This window comes from Nicotiana attenuata, chromosome 2, assembly GCF_001879085.1.
Source record: "Nicotiana attenuata strain UT chromosome 2, NIATTr2, whole genome shotgun sequence".
Taxonomy (NCBI): Eukaryota; Viridiplantae; Streptophyta; class Magnoliopsida; order Solanales; family Solanaceae; genus Nicotiana; species Nicotiana attenuata.
Window position 1 is genome coordinate 10,439,569 of NC_031990.1, and position 17,910 is coordinate 10,457,478.

General features: G+C 36.3%; 3 protein-coding genes across 3 annotated transcripts; 1 reads left to right on the forward strand and 2 right to left on the reverse strand.

Annotated features, from left to right (window-relative positions):
• Positions 1,167–7,176, forward strand: LOC109244249. The gene is made up of 11 exons (XM_019411310.1): positions 1,167–1,414; positions 1,659–1,796; positions 1,864–2,018; positions 2,110–2,203; positions 3,184–3,254; positions 3,343–3,449; positions 4,295–4,416; positions 4,654–4,742; positions 5,447–5,506; positions 6,453–6,557; positions 6,645–7,176. Exons 1-11 carry the CDS (start codon positions 1,255–1,257, stop codon positions 6,762–6,764), a joined length of 1,221 nt encoding a protein of 406 aa, XP_019266855.1. The 5' UTR covers positions 1,167–1,254; the 3' UTR covers positions 6,765–7,176.
• LOC109244239 (E3 ubiquitin-protein ligase ATL31-like) lies at positions 8,105–9,868 on the reverse strand. Its single transcript, XM_019411298.1, has one exon. The coding sequence runs from the start codon at positions 9,769–9,771 to the stop codon at positions 8,542–8,544; it is 1,230 nt and encodes a 409-aa protein (XP_019266843.1). The 5' UTR covers positions 9,772–9,868; the 3' UTR covers positions 8,105–8,541.
• LOC109244257 (pre-rRNA-processing protein ESF2-like) lies at positions 12,091–15,864 on the reverse strand. The gene is made up of 8 exons (XM_019411318.1): positions 15,752–15,864; positions 14,206–14,459; positions 14,024–14,087; positions 13,810–13,877; positions 13,383–13,472; positions 13,164–13,294; positions 12,527–12,679; positions 12,091–12,399 (listed from the first exon to the last, which is right to left on the reverse strand). Exons 2-8 carry the CDS (start codon positions 14,438–14,440, stop codon positions 12,382–12,384), a joined length of 759 nt encoding a protein of 252 aa, XP_019266863.1. The 5' UTR covers positions 14,441–14,459; positions 15,752–15,864; the 3' UTR covers positions 12,091–12,381.

A 17,910-nucleotide genomic window follows, 5' to 3' on the forward strand; every position in this document is an offset into this window, starting at 1 on the left:
ATAATGTATAATTCATATGCTACTCCTTATGTCCCAATTTATGTGATACTCTTCTCTTTTTAATCAGTCCCAAAAAAAAATGACACTTTTCTATATTTAGTAACAATCTAACGTTAAACTTTCTTTTTTACCCGTAGTGAAATAATTTATAGTCATACTAATTCTATGATTTATTTTAGACCACAAGTTTCAAAAGTCTTCCTTTATTTCTTAAACACATGCCTAGTCAAATACCACCTTCGTATAAATTGGGATGGAGCGAATATGGGTGTAACCATACATAATTAGTATAAAATCTATGTATACCGGTTAAACAAATAAATAATAAATCCGACCGACTATTGCTATAAAGATCCCATATGACAAACACATATTGGTAGGAATGACACTAGGTAACCACTCTAAAGGGTTGCTATTTAGGAATTAGTCAGTGCATCATAAATTTCAGTTTTTCAATTTAATTTTTCAAGACCAAAATATCCTTAGTTGTCCTGAAGTTATGAATTTTAATTTAAAATTTCAGGAAAAAAATAAGTATTGGCTAATCTTTAAATAGCATCTCGAGAATGACTATCTATGCACTTGCCCCTACTAATTGCTAGCAAAAATGGACTACCAGCCGGCCCAACAAGGTTTTTTTGATATGGATCAGGTAATTGGACTTCCTAGTTTGGACCGGTTGATAAGGGATGAAATTTAAAAATAGCCAGATTTACAACTGGTCGTTCAAAAATAGCCCAGTTTCAAAAGTAATTGAAATTTAGCCACTTTTCATGTAAAGATAAAACTGAGCGAAAACACAGTTTAAAACCCCGAAAAATACGCCAGTATATTATGCTGGAGTTCCAGCATAAGTATGCTGGAACTCCAGCATAATATGATAGAGTTCCAGCATAAGTACACTAGAACTCCAGCATAATATAGTGGAGTTCCAGCAAGTATACCGGTCCAGCATAATATACTGGAGTTTGGAGCACCGGTGCTCCAGCAAAGTATACCGGTGCAGCATAATATGCTGTAGTTCATACACAGGTGCACCGAACTCCAGTATATTATGCTGGACCGATCTCTGTTGCAGTAAAATAGTGGCTATTTTTCATTGACTTAGTATACGCTGGCTATTTTTGAATGACTAGTCCGAAAACTGGCTATACCGTGCTCGATAAGTCCACACTTCAAAAACTGGGACGGTTTGATCTGACGACGTTCCCAAAAAAAAATTGGGAACACCTGATTCAATTAGGCAAAGCAAAAATGCAAAGGGTTTTGAAGGCTCGCCAGCTCGTTAGGGTTTTGAGAAACTCGTCGTCTCCGATTCTGCTCAACGAAGTGTCACGAATTCAATCTCATTGTACCTATGAAGCTACTGAATCATGCCTCAATTCTTCTTCACGGCGTGGTTACTTTACCTCTGGTATCTATTCATTTTCGATTTGAGTAAGAGGATGTTTTTTTTTTAATCTGGATTTTACTAGGTCAAAACTTGCGAAAGTTTTGATTTATAGAAATTATGATTGCTATTTGAAGATTTTCTAATTAATTTGATTTTGAACTTCGACAAGGCTATACTGGAATGCTAGTAAAGTTGCTGCGTTTTTTCCAGCTAAATGACAGATTTGATATATCGGTATCCTAAGATAGCTATTCTGAATAAACAGGTACTGCAATTTGTGGAAATTATATGCAAACAAAACACAATATTCAGAGAAATGTTTGTCAATGTGAAAAATGCTCTATGATGCTCAAGGCATCATTTTCTACAGAAGCAGGGACAGTTGAAAGTAGTGTGGCAACAGGTGATAGTTTGTTTTCTCGTATGGTTTTGATCTTTATATTTATTTCTGAATCGTAGTTTTATAGCAGAGTCTGTGAAGGAATTGTATGATAAGATGCTGAAATCTGTCATGGAACAAAGATCTGCTCCGCCAAATGCTTGGTTGTGGTCCCTAATAAAAAGTTGTGCGAACCGTGAAGATGTTAATCTTTTACACGACATTTTGCAAAGACTTCGGATATTTGTTAGTCTCGTTATCTCGTTGAATTAATAGGAGGTCCTTGTTAATTTGCTCGTCTAATGGTAAGTAGCATGTGGTGTATGTTTGAGTGCAGAGACTTTCAAATCTCCGTATCCATGAAAACTTCAATTGTGCCCTCTGCCAGGACATTACAAAGGCTTGTGTACGTGTTGGCGCCATTGACTTGGGTAAGTTTCTGAGTTCTCTTTGCTATTCTTCAGTATTTAACCTTAGTTACTTGTTCCCATCATTTGTAGTGCAAACTTGTTAGTATCAATAAGGAAGCTAGACTTTTAGACTGAAAGCGGAAGTGCATCTCATCACGTTGCTTTGACTCCGTACACTTGTTCATACAAGCTAAGTAAAATTATTTTTTGTAAATTCTAGTTAAAATCTCCATTGTTCTCCTGAGTGAAAAATCTCAAGTAGGAATATACTTGACACATTTGAGGTTTTAAAGAAAATTTTGTGGTTGCAAACTTTTAGAAGGGAAGGATTGACCATCTTAGGATTGGGATTCCTGCTGGGATGACACACAGGATGTGCTTCTGGATTTTCTGATGTGTAACTTAAAGCTTTCTAAAAGACGAATAACTTGACTTGGGTAAATTTCTGAGTTCTCTTTGCTATTCTTCAGTATTTAAGCTTAGTTGCTTGTTTCAATCATTTGTAGTGCAAACTTGTTAGTATCAATAAGGAAGCTAGATTTTTAGACTGAAAGCGGAAGTGCATCTCATCACGTTGTACACTTGTTCATCCAAGCTAAGTAAATTAATTTTTGTAAAAATTCTAGTTAAAATCTCCATTATTCTTCTGAGGGAAAAATCCTAAGTAGGAATATACTTGAAATATTTGAGTTTTTAAGAAATTTTTGTGGTTACAAACTTTTAGGAGGGAAAGATTGACAATCTTAGGATTGGAATTCTTGCTGGGATGACACGCCGGATATGCTTTTGGTCGTCTTTATGGATTTTCTAATGTGTAAGTTAAAGCTTTCTAAAAGACGAATAACTTGAGTAGTCAATAAATGAGGTGAAAGAAAAATTGCAAATATCATATGCAATTGATTTCTTTCAGTGGTATCTGAATGGATTGTTAAACTGAATCTTCAAGTATTTGTGCTTACTAAGAGCTTGTTGAGAATGTTAGAGCTTCACCTTGTATACAGGTAAGAAAGTGTTGTGGAAGCATAATGTGTACGGATTGACTCCTAATATTGGATCTGCTCACCATTTACTGGTAATTTGGAGTTCTACTTTGGCTTCATGATGTATGATATGTGTGTGATGACTAAGCCATGTAAAACTTTGGTGTTGTATGACTGCAGTTGTTTGCTAAACAGCATAATGATGTTAAACTGTTGGTAGAAATTATGAAACTGGTGAAGAAGAATGATTTGAACCTGCAGCCTGGAACTGCAGAAATTGTCTTCAGGTACTGATCCAGTATAAACTGTTACCCAATATCTCTTCCCTCTTTGCTTTTTATTTTTTATTTTCCGTTGTCTAACTAAATCCCTGGCGATCCTATTGTTCTTTACCAGCATGACACTTCTATAAATGTGTAATATGAGGATCATAATATCCATGAAATCGTCAATGTTCATTTCTTTTACTGACAATAGACATAATTAATCATGCTTTGAGCACTCTTTCTGGGAGTAGGAACCTTTAGGACGAATAGGGATTTTCTACTACTTTGGATAAGAAGATTGATAACTATTTGAGTTGGTGGGCTTTTCAAGCTTGCTTTCTCCATTCCAATGGTCTATTTGTTAAACTTAACTGTGCTGTGACTTTCATAGTTTTATACACATTAATACCTTTATTTTGAGGTCAAGACCAATTTCAAGAATTGCACTTTACGTTGCATTTTTTTTCCAGCTGGATTGCACCCATTGTCACATCATGTCGCGATAAAGACAATGACCTGCTCTAGTTCAATAAAAATTATGAGAACCCAATTGAGTAGTAATGTGCTTTTTGAGATCAAGTTGTGTAGTCCTTCCTAATTTTTGGATACTTCAGACTAGGGCCCTAGCTTACATCCTAGAGGTTTGTGTCGATAGGATGATAGATACTGTACTTATTTTGAAGAGGCATGTACGCAAAATGCCACTTAGCTATGCTAGTGTTAACATAATAATATGTATCTTAATGCAAGTAACAGCAATTATCTATATTATTATTATGTCTTGGCTGAACTATAATCTGTTGCTTCCTTATACACTTCATTCTTTCTAAAAAGATCTTTTTACTTGTTGGATTGATTTGCTGCAGCATTTGCTCCCAAACTGATAACTGGGACTTGATGTGTAAGTATGGTAAAAGGTTTGTCAAAGCAGGAGTGAAGCTACGAAAGACTTCCTTGGACTCTTGGATGGAGTTTGCCTCAAAAATAGGTACTTGCTCTTCCTTTTCTCCTATTTAAAACTTCAAAATATTTAGAACTTTATATCAGAATCCTCTCATTTTATGCACGAGTACGGTGGTGGTTGGTGGTTAGTTTTTAAAAGTGCACCAAGTAATAAAGTGAATATCTTAGTGGCTTCAATTATGGGGTTATAGTTTCCTGATGAACACTAAAGCTTACTGCTGTGGCTTTGACGCTCTGCTGTTACTGCATCTTTGCTCCGAAGGAGACGTGGATGCTTTGTGGAAAATTGAGAAGATACGATCAGAATCCATGAAGGAACATACTCTTGCAAGTGGACTTTCATGTGCTAAGGTAATTCGTTTTCTTAGTTTTGATTTATTTTACATTTCCTTTACCTCCCTCTCTTTCTTGTTTCAGCACAGAAATGAATGACCTAAAAGGGGATCCCAATTTGTATCATATATCCAATTGGAGAAGTGTCCAAAAAAATGTTTGATTTCTCGATAGTAGACTTGTTGACACATCTTTTGGTGCTTTCTTGCATTTAACACCACTGTAACTTACCTGTCGAAAGAATGTGCATTTGGATTGCTCTGAATAGTAACACCTCCTCTTTCCCATCAGATTATATTCAACTGAAGTAGGCAGCCATAGCTATGTGACGAGTCTTATTGATATAAGGGCAAGCTATCAAGTTCAACACACTGTTGATGTATAGTGCTAGGCAAGTATTTTCCCACAGAGCCCCAGTAGTTTTTGACAGCCTTAGAGCAGTCTGGATAATGGTAAAATGCAGCATCATTGTTATGAAAGCTGATTTGGAAATTCCTTTAACTTTGGTTGTGAAATCGACTAGCTGATTGGTTTCTATTTCTTGATGATGATTATGAAACTCATGTCTCCTCATCTTTCTAGTTGCTTACAAGTTGCAAGTGCACCTACTATTTAACATCTTCTTTCGGCAAATGTATATCCAAGCACTGAAGAGGGGCAGATGTGGTCTCACAATTGTTTCTTTTTTTGTCTATATTAACAAATTTTCATTTCGTTTGTAGGCTTTGCTAATTGATCACAAACCTGGAGATGCTGCTGCCATCATTCAATCACTCAATCAGGTGCCTGCCAGTTTTTGCTTGTTTTGAAGTCTCTATTTTATTGTTCTATGGAGAGGGTGCCATCAAGCATGGCATAGCTTGTGCAATGGTATGATATTAGGTTGCAACTGGAGCTTTGTGAATAGTCTGCTCTTAGACAACTACAATGGATGTGCTCAAAAGATTGTTCATCATATCGATTATTGGATAATGTGCGCTACTGACTTCAGCAATTTGATAAATTACTGAAAATTCATTATCATGTATACCCCCCTCCCCCCAATTTTTCTCCTTTCCTTTTGGGATAATTGATCATGTATCCCCCTTGGAATAGGCTTTTTAATATCGGTGACCATCTCAATTATCGGCAGCATCAGATGTTGATTTTTCTTTTTCCTACTCAAATATTGATTTCTTGAATGTTTATAAATTGACCGACTGATGTCAGAGAACAAATCATCCAATTCTAGATGTTTTGTCAGATATTAAATTCTTTAAAGTTCATCCAATCTTTACCGTTCTGGTCTTCCAAACGTTGGGGGGGGGTGTTCTTGTGATCTGTGATTATAGACTGCTGTTTTTACAATGCTTGGTTCAATGAAGGGGAGGGAAAGGGAAGAAAGAGGGGTTTGAATGCTTTAGTTCTCCTTGTTGAAGGTTTATAGGTCCCAGATTTTGGTGCATTCCATCCAATTTAACGGTGCTTGAAGAACTAAGGAAGAAGGTTGACATGCATTTCCATCTTTGCTTATCCTCTTTTGTTTCTTAACTGAACAAGATAAATGAAATTACTTTATCCCTTCTGCTTGTCATTGTGATTAAGATTTCTGTGTAATAGTACTGAACAAATGACGTGATTGTTATTTTTACCTATTATTCTCATGTTCTTGCACTTAATATCCTGCAATATTTGGCTTCATGCATATTTATCCTTGACCACACTTGAAAGTACTGATGTTCATTGCAGACAATACCCGATTCGAGAAGGCAAAATCTCATGATTGAACTTCAAAAGCTAGTCGCGGACTGGCCTTTGGAGGTGATAAAGCGTCAAAAGGATGAGAAGAGAAGGGTAAGCTGTTTATGCATTTTATTTTGAGCACATACTGTATTTGTTGTGATGCTTATTCAATGTCGTCTTTGGTGTAACCTTTCCAAGGAGTTGGCTGCAACGCTACAACATGATATTCCTGCAATGCTCAGTGCATTGCCAAATATGGGCTTGAACTTGGATATAAATTTGGAAGATCTGACAAGAAAAGAAGGTGTCTTATCTTGAAATTTGGGTGAAAAAAACATCAAACTTCATGTTGTCCCTTCACTGTGTATTTTGCATTACGGAGAAGCAGCCATCTCAGTTTACTGCCTTCAAGAATATCTCCACATGTTTCAATCTTCGCAACTGTGATGCAATCATTAGTTGCTTGAAGGTAGTCTCAGAATACTCACCATTACTAGCTTGAGTGAGGATTCTTATGAATCCGACACATTGAATTACCCTTCTCATTAATTGACGTCTGTAATTTCTGCTGAATCATATATTGATGGGGTTTTCAGCTAGTGCAGAGTCCTTTTCCCCATTTTAGGTGTTCTTTGATATAGATGGGGCTAACACTGCAGAAAGAGATGGTAGTGAAAATAAATAAGAAAATAAAGGTAATAAAGTCATGCCCTTGGCATCTTTTGGTGCATTCTTCCTTCTTTTATTTCTTTATTGTAAATCAAAAGAGTAATTTTGAGACCAGTGTTGTGAAGAGCCTGAAGCGAGGAAAAGCGATAACCCCCTTTTCGCTTAAAGCAAGAAGCAATAAGCGAAGCGCTCGCTTTTTTGAAATAAAGCGGAATTTTTAAAAAAAATTAAAATAAATATTGCATAGACAACATGTAATTGTAAGCAAATGTTCAATACTTCAATGTAAAATCCGAAGAGCAGCATCAATTGAAGCATAAAATGAGCATTCTATTCTTCTACAAGATTATCAAATTCTTATATTTCACTATCAATATTATATTGCTTGTCATCTTCAACTTCTTGTTCATCAACTAGGGACAACGTAGCCCTTCTTTTCAATGAAGGGCAGTATACCATTCTGTTAAAAATTGGGCAACATTTCAAATGAAAAAACAGTGAAAGAAGAACCGGGCAGCATTTCAACGAAGAGGAGAAGATCGAGAAAGAACTGAAGCGAAAAAAAAATTCGTTAGCATTTCGTCGAGAAAGAACTGAAGCGGAAAAAAATTCGTCAGCATTTTGTTGCTATTTGAACGTTGAAACAGTGAGAGAGAGGAGAAAGAGGAGGTACCTGGACCAAACTTGATGCATTGTGAAGATGAAAAGTGTAGGAAACTTGAAACCCTAGTCGCCTCTTTCTCTCTGTTGCTGTTGGTACTTGCATATTTTAATAAAAGATCACCTTTTTTAATTAAATAGGCTAGTAGGTGTTTAAAACAGAGAAGCCCTCGCTTGCATCGTTTCGCATCGTCGCTTCTCGCTTTTTAGTGGAAGCGCACGCTTTTTTCTACCTGAGTCGCTTCACATGGGTAAAGGGTCGCATCACCCTATCTAGTCTGACCTTACCATTTGCAGACAATGAGAAAATCAATATCAGCACCATCATCTTGACCAAGGAAATAAAACAAGTATCAACAAGTCTATTTCCTTTCAGATTTTCTGTTCTCAAAACATAATTACATCATGAAGGTGTCTTAATTACTAAAACCACCTACTAGATAAACACACTTGAGCCCCTTCTAACCCTGAAAACCCCTTCAAGTTGAACATTATATCCTTATAAAATAATAAATTAATCAACATTTCAATGAATTTCTAGAAAGTGATATTCTTGAATTTCAACTTTTGGCATTATACTTTGCAATAAAGTCTATGCCAAAAGTTTCAAAGCACCCTGCCAAACTAGCATTGATCACTCTTTCTCCTCAGCGCACAAAGAGATTGTCCTTTCCGCCACGCTATTGAAGTCAAGCATTAAACATGTGCTGATTAAAGGATCTAATATGGATTTCTTTAACTCGAAAAGTAAACAGGCTTGAATTCTTTAAACCGGAGGCCGAGCCGAGTCATCTGTTAGCAAACCGGGTTCATCACCTTTTGGCTCTAAGCATTTGAACGACGGCATTTTGACTGCCATTTTCACATTGCGTGATGTGGAGCCCTCTTCAATATCAAGCCTTACTTTTGGTGACTTAATCGAAGGACCTCTAGTAAAGAACGGTGGTGCAATCTTGAAAACCCACCGGTCCGACTTTGCTTCCTGGTCGAAGCGGTCAATTCTCCTGAAAGACCTCGCACCAATATTGCTTCCCTCTCCGGTTCTGTTCCCTGTTCTAGTGCTACCATATCTTGGTATTGTGATTGCACAACTCTTTGTCCGGTTCAGTAGTGCCCGGCTCATCACCTCTTTTCTAACATTCTCCGGTAATCTGAGAGTGTACCGGTCCAAATTCTCCCCCGGTACCACTAACGCGTGGCCGGTTGAATGTGACCTGAACTTGTTAAACATCCTTGGCCTCTTGATAGAAAAAGACCTCAGAGGCCGGTTCGGCACGTTGAAACTTAAAGTTCGATTAGCTTTCGGGATTACAGTAGAGGTCTCCTCTTGCTGTAGCATACAATTTTCATCACTCTCTACTTGTATTGAAACCTCGTTATTTTGCTGCAAATTCTCTGTCCCTACTTGATCAGGGTTTGGTACCTCAGCGGCTTGAACCGGCGGTTCATCAGGTTGAGGAGTACTAAGGTCAGCTCGGCAAACCGGGCAAGTAACATGAGACTTGAGCCAAGCATCGATACATTCAGGGTGGAAAACGTGATCACACTTTGGGATCAAACGCAGCGTTTCGTCGTCTTCAAACTCGTTCAAACACACAGCACATTCCAAAGCTCCTTTACCGATATGATGATCCTTTACTTCGGCGTAGGTAAAAGTGGGGAAAGTCTCTATGACCAAATTATCGAGTCCACGTGTGGCAGCAGCAGCACTACGGCGGCGCATGGAAAGTGTTTGACGGATGGTGTTACCGTTAGCGGCGCTGCGGTTGCGGATGTAAATTGAGAAAAATGCAATGAAAAACAGTGCAGCTATGAGAACCACTATAATAACGGCCATTGCTGGGCTGACAGTTGGATACCGGAACCGATTGTCCGGTCCAGAAGAAGAATCTGATGGCTGCGCCGCCGCATTTGGAATCATTGGACATGATAATACGAACAGGAGGATCAGGAGATGAATATTGACGGGCCCATATTGACTTTTAAAGCTAAACATGGCTCATATAATGCAATTCAATGTAAAATTTCCTTCCCTCTGTTTTTTAGTCGGGTGGAGAAGGCGATGTAATGAACTTTAGGGAGTTAATTATTTTGGGTTTATATATATATATATATATATATATATATATTTATATATAAATCGACAGAGGGAGATGGAAAAAAGACTTTTAATTGATGTGGAAAAGTCGGTTGTATTATTTGAACAAGGAAAAGAAAGTTTGACTTTTATGGAGGGGATTACAAGGCAGCTTCTATTCGGTTGATCTTAATTAATCACGGTTTGGCCAAACTTCTAAAATTCACTTATTTTAAGAAGTGTTTTTTTAAATGTGCTTTTCAAAAAGTACTTTTGGTAGAATTAATTTTTGTTTGAGTATTCAATTTAAAAAATACTTTTGAGCAGTAATTAGTATTTGGTCATGCTTTTGAAAACTGCTTCTAGTATATTTTTCTCAAAATGCTTCTCAGAAAAGTGTTTTTGGAAAGCTATATTTTTCTGCTTCTCGAAAAATACTTTTGTTTCTGCTCAAAAGTATTTTTTTTCTTCTAAAAACATGGCCAAACACCTCAATTTTTGGCCAAAAGCAGTTTTGGCCAAAAAAAAGACCAAACACGCGATAAATCTATAGGTAGAAGAGAAGACTGGCTGCTGAGAATTGAGATGTTCTAGAACTTGCACACTTTTGGTCATAATGGGTGGCTTCCACGTGGGCTTGTAGAATTTTAATAAGGTTAGTAAAGTAGTTCATTTTTTAATGGGAAAAGGTCCAAAATTATCTCTCTACTATGGTATATTATTTACTTCTGCCACCCGTTATACTTTTCGTCCAAATTTATCCCTACCGTTAACAAAATTTGCATAATTGCCCCTAACCCTTACGTTTCTCCACTTTGGCACTCGGGCCCTCAAATAAATTGCCATGTCAGCATTGGAAGTAATTTAATCCTTAAACATGGCAATTTATTTGAGGGCCCGAGTGTCACAATGGAGGAACGTTAGGGTTAGGGACAATTATGCAAATTGTTAACGGTAGGAATAAATTTGGACGAAAAGTATAACGGGTGACAGAAGTAAACAATATACCATAGTAGAGGGGTAATTTTGGATCTTTTCCCTTTTTTAATTCATTGTTTGGATGAAATATATTTGCTTTAAAGTGACTTAACATTAGGGGTTATGTTCTATTCGATAGTTTACTTTTAGAAAATGTTGTACCAAACTAATTTTTGATTATTCATGGGGTATAATGAAAAATTAATCTTTTCCAAATTATTCCAATTGTTTGATCAGTATTAATTCTAAGCGTTATTCGATTATTTATAAGTATTTTATTTTCCGAAGAAGAAAAGGATTTATGTATAACATTGTCCACATTAATTATGAGATGTTAGTTTTCTTTACGTGTGTCACACGTGTATTTCATGCTATAACTATAACTTTCTTAAAATTAAAATAAGTGTGCTATGAGTTATACAAAATTACAGAGGAGAAATGGCAGGCTCAAACTGAATATATCAAATATTCAACTTAACAGTTTGATATTTAAAAACAAATAGTTTCAATTTGAATACGAGGAATATCAACATGTCTTCATTAGGATGGCTAATAGATCATTGCCGATTTCATGGTATATGCCTACAAAAAAGTAGTAGTTACAAGATACTTTATAGTTACTAACATCAAAAAATTCAATTTATATGTATAAATTATAGTTGCATGTAATTCCAACTTATGAGTCCTTTAAAACAAGAATATTAATTGATTGTATATATACGATCAACTAGCCGAGTGTCTATCGAGAACAGCCTCTCTGCCCTTTTAGGGGTAAGGCTGCGTACATCTTACCCTTCCCAGACCCCACTTGTGGGAAACTACCGGGTAACAAAAATGTATCACTCTGCTATTACTTACAATTAGAATAACGTCAAAATATAAAGCTGTATGAGTGGACCAATAATGCAGAGAAAATTAGGAGATTTACAAGTAGAAAAAGAAATTTTAGCGTTCTTCCTTACCAAAAAAGAGGACCAAATTAGGTAAAGTCAAAGTCCTACGGGCAACATTTTGCTATAGAATTAGGAAGAAAATGATGGCTGTGTAATACTTTTGGATAGATTTCCACCTAATTTTTACAGCATTGTTCATTTCTCAGCCAAGTGAATAATCTACTACGTCTTGATTATGAGCATGCACCAAGACTGAAAGATTCCGAACAGCTGCTATGTAATACCATGAATAAGAACAATAGTTGTTGACCAGGTAAAAGAAAAGCATAGATGAACCAAATACTTCTCTCTCAGACAACACATCGAATCAGTTGTTACCAGTTAAAGCTAAGTATAATTGTAATGATTCATACACGAAATGATCCGTGAGAAATACAATAATTGATTTTAATTAGACGAGTGGTTCTACATATATAAACAACAAATATATTTAATATGACATCTAAAATTAACCGCACATAAAGATAAAAATTTTGTTCAAGGTTTAACTATCCTTCCAACATCTAATAACAGCCTAGGTGAAATTCTTAGAAAACCTGGAAGATTAAAAATTAACGAGCGAAACTTTCTGAATCTGTTTGCACGCAATCGCTCTAAATCATTGACCACCAAATACCTGTAAAAAGTGAAGAGCAAATTCCATCAAAAAGTAAGCAAGTTTTCAGCAAGAGGTGATACGGGTTTTTTTGGGGGGTTAAGGTAGCAAGAGGCGATCGGGGTAGAAAGGTGGGAAGGGGACTTACTCCGGCCAAAATGTCCTTAGACAGCCTTGGCTTGATTTTCCCAGCTTCATCTGCCACAGGTTTTTTCTGTGGAAATTGCCGTATCACCTTTGGCTCAAACTGTTCACTTGGGAGATTAGAAATTTCCCCAGATTCTTGTTGGACCTTTTGCCTCTGAAAAGATGCACAGTTGAAAGTATAGGATCATAATACTCAACCATGAAAGACAAATAGCATAAGGTACATAAAACTGAGTGGTCGAATACCTATGCTAGAACAGAGCACAAGCCTATAAGTAAATTGCTGAATACTATTCGGAGCGTGGAGAAGATGGTAACAGTTGCTTCTCCATTCCCTCTCTTTTTCGCCCACTAATACATATCCTTATTATCTTTTGTTTTGACATCTTAGCAATCTACACTATAAGCTGTTGATGAAAACCTTACAGAACAAAAGGACCGAAAAAGGCTTAGAAAAATGGACCCGCAGCGTGATTGCCTCAAGTTCTAGCAACTATTTTAACTTTAAAGTTAAACATACAATGAAAACATAAAGAATGAAACTCAAGAGGAAGGCAAACTGAGATGATAAATACGAAATTCAATCAAGGGAGTTCAAAACCCCACTCCAAATGAATTCATTAAAATGACTCACTGACCTTCTTTATTCGTTCTTCAATAGAACTTAAAGCACGGGACTTATCAACTTGTGTAAGGTAGAAATCACGCTCCCTTGTAGCAGCAGAAAGCTCCAAAGCTAGTTTCTGCTCGTGAACTGCATGCCTTTTCGCTGCAAAAAATTTGAAACACATCAGCTAAGTTGTGACAAGAGATTAAAGGATGCAGAATTACCAAATAAATTAAAAACAACATCATACCAATTTCATCAGTAATATCATCCCATTTGATTTTAGACAAGTACTTGATATTCCAAATGTCATAATAGAATGCTGATCTCTTCCTTCCACCTATAGGAGCAGAAAATTTGGCAGTAAAGAAAATAACATTTTATGGCCACTGAAAATACAAGAAAAGCAGAAGTTGAAAGCTGATCTGAAGAACAAAAACAAGGATACTTTTAAGACACAAATGGAAAAAGCAGCAAATCCACATTAGTTTACTTGTAATAGAAGGCAATCTTTTGGCCAACGTATGATTAATTGGTGTTTCCCCTCAGAAATGTGTAAAAAACAAGCACACGTAACGAGTCAATACTCGGAAAGAAATAATGCCAAACTTCCTCCAACATTCATGATGTTACCGTATGGACCAAACGAAAAGAATCAAGATATCGCGTTATCGTACCTATTTGTTGACCATTTAACATATTTGCAACCCTCTTGGCAACACTCTTTTTCATAAATTCAACCCACCTACATACATAGATGATAGTTTAACGACTTTCGGTAACAAATATCATAATCTTGCAGATGCAAGATGCAGTATTCATCATTTTAATGAAGGATAAATAAGAGATAAGCTGATATCTTAATCAAAGAAACCTCAATATGAAGCATACCCTTCTGAAAATGCTTGCCCTCGGAATCCACCTGCCCGTTTCCGATTTATTTGAGCAGCAGCAGCTGGAAGCAAGGTAAATTAATATGGACAACTAAGCGGAGGGAAAGGGAAAACTGCTGCATAATGAAGCATTTAGCCAATAACGAAGATATTAGAGCATAAACAAGGAACTCAACCAACCTTCAGGTACAAGATAAATCCTCTGAATTTCTCCAAACTGAGAAAGAACCTGACGAAGTTTCACGTGGTCCATACGAGGCGGTACTCTACGCACGTGACAAACTCCACGCTTTTCACCCTTCACAGCTTCTTTAAGTGACTTTTTCTTCTTTTTAACTTTTCGTACTTCATCTTCCCTCTGATCGTCTGCACATGCTGGACTTGTTTTTTCAATCTCCAATTCTTCTTCACCCATTTACTGACAAATGACACCACTGCAGGGGGAAAATATGGTTTGAGTAACAGATAAACTTCTGCTACATCGACAAAGCTACAAGTATAATTCCAATGTATTCCATTTTGGAACTTCATTGTCCAGCTCATTTGGGTGCTCTTCGGTGCGGTTTCTCGGGTTTGAACTTCTTGAGTTGGCATCTTCTCTGACCAAAAAATTGGCTACCATCATTGATGCAGAGAGAGAAAAATGACTCAGATATTAAGCTTTAGCTAATTTTGCAAACACAAACAAAGTCGAAGAGCACCCAAATGAGCTGGACAATGAAGTTCCAAAATGGACACAAGGAAAATGACCCAAACAAAGAAACGGGCCTTGTGATCTTTCTAGCAAAAGAAACTAAGGCCAGATAAGATATTTTTTAGAATGAGCCAGGTGAGACTTTTACAGAAACATGTATATTGTTAGACCAGCAATTATTACCTCTTCTGTGGCAATGTGATTGGGTGAATGGATTATATCAGCTCAGGATTTGTAACTTATAAATGTGATAGATAGAAATCAAAGAGAAAGCAAGGGTTCTTTTCTTTTTCATGGTAGGGAAATATCTATGGTTTCCCTGAAGACTCCACTCGGCAACACAATTTGAAAAGCCCAAAATCGAAATCCAGACCGTCAGCAACTCAGCAGCAAATGGTGGAAGACAGCCTGGCCTTGTTATTATGGATTTTAGTAGTTTCGATTTTGTAGGCTGAGTAGTGACTATGACCAACGGGCTAAGGATAATTGGGTTAACATGTAATTAGGTTATGAATGCGCTAAAGCTAAGGTTCATTGTGTAAATTCTTAATTTCAGTTTTCGGTTAACCCAAATTTCTAATTCCAAAAACTGAAAACGAACTGATTAACTAAAAAAAATAATATATCAACACGAGAACAAAAAAACACGAAAATTGCTGTTCGATTGAGCTCTCGGTTTTCACCGAATTATGCCCACCCTAACTGAAGCTATTCTACAATAGGTCTATGTCGAGAAGCTTTATTTAGTTCAACCGAAAATCGAGACATCTTGGGGTTTCAATCTTAATTTCAGAAATAATAGAGAACACGCAAATTGACAAAAAAGAAGAAGAGCAGATTAACTGATTGAACTGCAACCAATAATTAAAGCCTGCTTACAGCGAAAAGGTATATTGGAAAAGACCAAGATGGAAAAACCGAAACTGTATAGCAAAAGAGCTGTAGTGAAGAAGCTTGTAGCGAGCTGTGTTTTTTTACACAAAAAGCATTAAAAACAGGAAAGATAGAAAGATTAAGACGACGGGAACGTACAAGTAGATTCCGCCGATGAAGAAGAGCAACTTTCGTCGCCGGAGAGGAAGATGAAGGAGGCGCAGCTTCCGGGACGACACTCAGACTGGCGGGATGAGAAAGTTTCTGGAATATCATGGGCCAATCCATTATATTTCACTTGAAATAGTAACAGTAATTTGGGCTTGTGAGTTTTAAATCAGGAACAAGAGTTTAAGTCTAAGAGGCCCAAAAAGGCGAAAATATAATATGAAATAAAAGTAAAACTCTCTCAAGTGTTTTAATTTCTAAATTAAAACACTTTCATTTAATCACCCTAATTAAACCTATATTGTAAAATCAAACAATCTATCTATTTTACCTAATACTTTACTAATTAGCCAATTAATTATACCTAAGATGTAAAAACAAGACAAAGCAACCAATGCATTATTTTATTATTTTTATGTATTTAATAATGCAATTAAAGTCTAAAAATGCTATAAATGCAAGATAATAATTTTTTTTTGATTTTTTCATGATTTAAAGAGATTTCTAATTATGAAAATTGCAACCTAATGCCAAACAAAACAAAATATATCAGAGAACGGACTCCTAAAATTCCATAAAAGCAGTTAAAATTATGGTGGTCTATTTTAGGAGTATTTTAAACATGGGAAAAATTAGGTGCTCACAACATTGCCAAAATATTTTTGAGTACAATACGTACGTGACCAATGACCATTAATGCCATAATAATGATTTTCTTATTTTATCTCAAACCCCCTTGGTGAGTGTGGTATATTCACTACCACTAGCACGTTCACATTCTTCCAAGAATGAATATGTATTCATAATGATTATTACATTGTTTTCACATTCACTTCAGGAATGGAACATAATAATTCATACGTGCTTTATAAAATCTCATGCCAAATCAATGGCAAACATTACTTTCACAAAGTGAAGGATTATTTTGAGAACCATTATTTTTCTCATTACCACAATGATGACGATTATAATTTCGTCCATTACCACGTCCACATCCACACTAACATCACGTTTTATTTTAGACTTATGGAACGGGTTTGCACTATTGGCGGCGATTGAATTTAATTTGTGTCACACCTCCTTTTACTACCCCGAAAGAGGTATAAGGGAGTTTTTCCAATTAAAGTGACAATAATCGAAACATGATTATTTATTCAAATTCAGAGTCGCCACTTGGGATAATTTATGGTGTCCCAAGTCATCAGTTTAAAATCACGAATCGAGGAAGTTTGACTCTTATTTATGGTCTGCGAACACAGAAATCTGAGTAAGGAATTCTGTTAATCTGGGAAAAGGTTAGACATTCCCGGATTCCGTGGTTTTAGCACGGTCGCTCAACTATTATTATTGGCCTAATTATCTGATTAATTACATATTTTAAACCTATTGTGCATTTTTTAACCTTTGATCGCTTTAATTATTTAAGGAATTATTCTGGAACAAGTTACGATTGTCGTACACTTATTTTTTTGGTACACATTGCGAATCGTGTCACGGGAACCGTAGCCACGATCTACAACATGTTTAATTTATTATTAATGTTCGAAGTTGTGGTCAGATCACATGAAATACACACCCGAATGGGATTTACGTATCGTGACCATGCCACGAGAACCGTACCTGTAACCGCGATCTACAACCAAATTCTAACTTCACACTCTCTCGAATATCCAGCGTACAAACAATTCTAGAAGAGAAAACTCCATTTAAATACATTAGATTAAGGGAAAATCCACTACCATTACATTCATCATTGATAAATTACCTAAAGGAGCCAACTTGATTAACGTGAAGCTACTGTTCTATGCAACTTTAATACCACTCCACATTGACTACACAAACTTAATAACTAAAATTCAACATTGTACACTCATTAATAGAAAATAGCACCAAGCAGCAAAATATGAACCTATTTAGATCTACAATACAACCTATTTAGATCTACAATACAAAGAGAACAACGCAACCAGGGGATATTCATAATTTATAATTTTAACAGAGTTTTGATTGATCATGCTATCGTCCATAGAACCAGTAGAGTAATGAAAAAGAGTAATAACGTGAGCTAATAACAGTATGGAAGTAAAAGAAAGGAGTCTGGACCTTTAATGCTGAACTTGATATGTATACAAAGGAGCTGCACCAAAAGG

Bases quoted from the DNA above. Each gene is read 5' to 3' on its own strand.
- LOC109244249 (XM_019411310.1), top strand. From the start codon at position 1,255: ATGCAAAGGGTTTTGAAGGCTCGCCAGCTCGTTAGGGTTTTGAGAAAC. The intron at 1,797-1,863 runs GTGATAGTTTGT...GTTTTATAGCAG, and splicing joins TGAAAGTAGTGTGGCAACAG to AGTCTGTGAAGGAATTGTAT. The intron at 3,255-3,342 runs GTAATTTGGAGT...GTATGACTGCAG, and splicing joins GATCTGCTCACCATTTACTG to TTGTTTGCTAAACAGCATAA.
- LOC109244239 (XM_019411298.1), bottom strand. From the start codon at position 9,771: ATGTTTAGCTTTAAAAGTCAATATGGGCCCGTCAATATTCATCTCCTG.
- LOC109244257 (XM_019411318.1), bottom strand. From the start codon at position 14,440: ATGGGTGAAGAAGAATTGGAGATTGAAAAAACAAGTCCAGCATGTGCA. The intron at 13,295-13,382 runs GTATGATGTTGT...AATTTTTTGCAG, and splicing joins TGATATTACTGATGAAATTG to CGAAAAGGCATGCAGTTCAC. The intron at 12,680-13,163 runs GTCAGTGAGTCA...GCATCTTTTCAG, and splicing joins TTGAAGAACGAATAAAGAAG to AGGCAAAAGGTCCAACAAGA.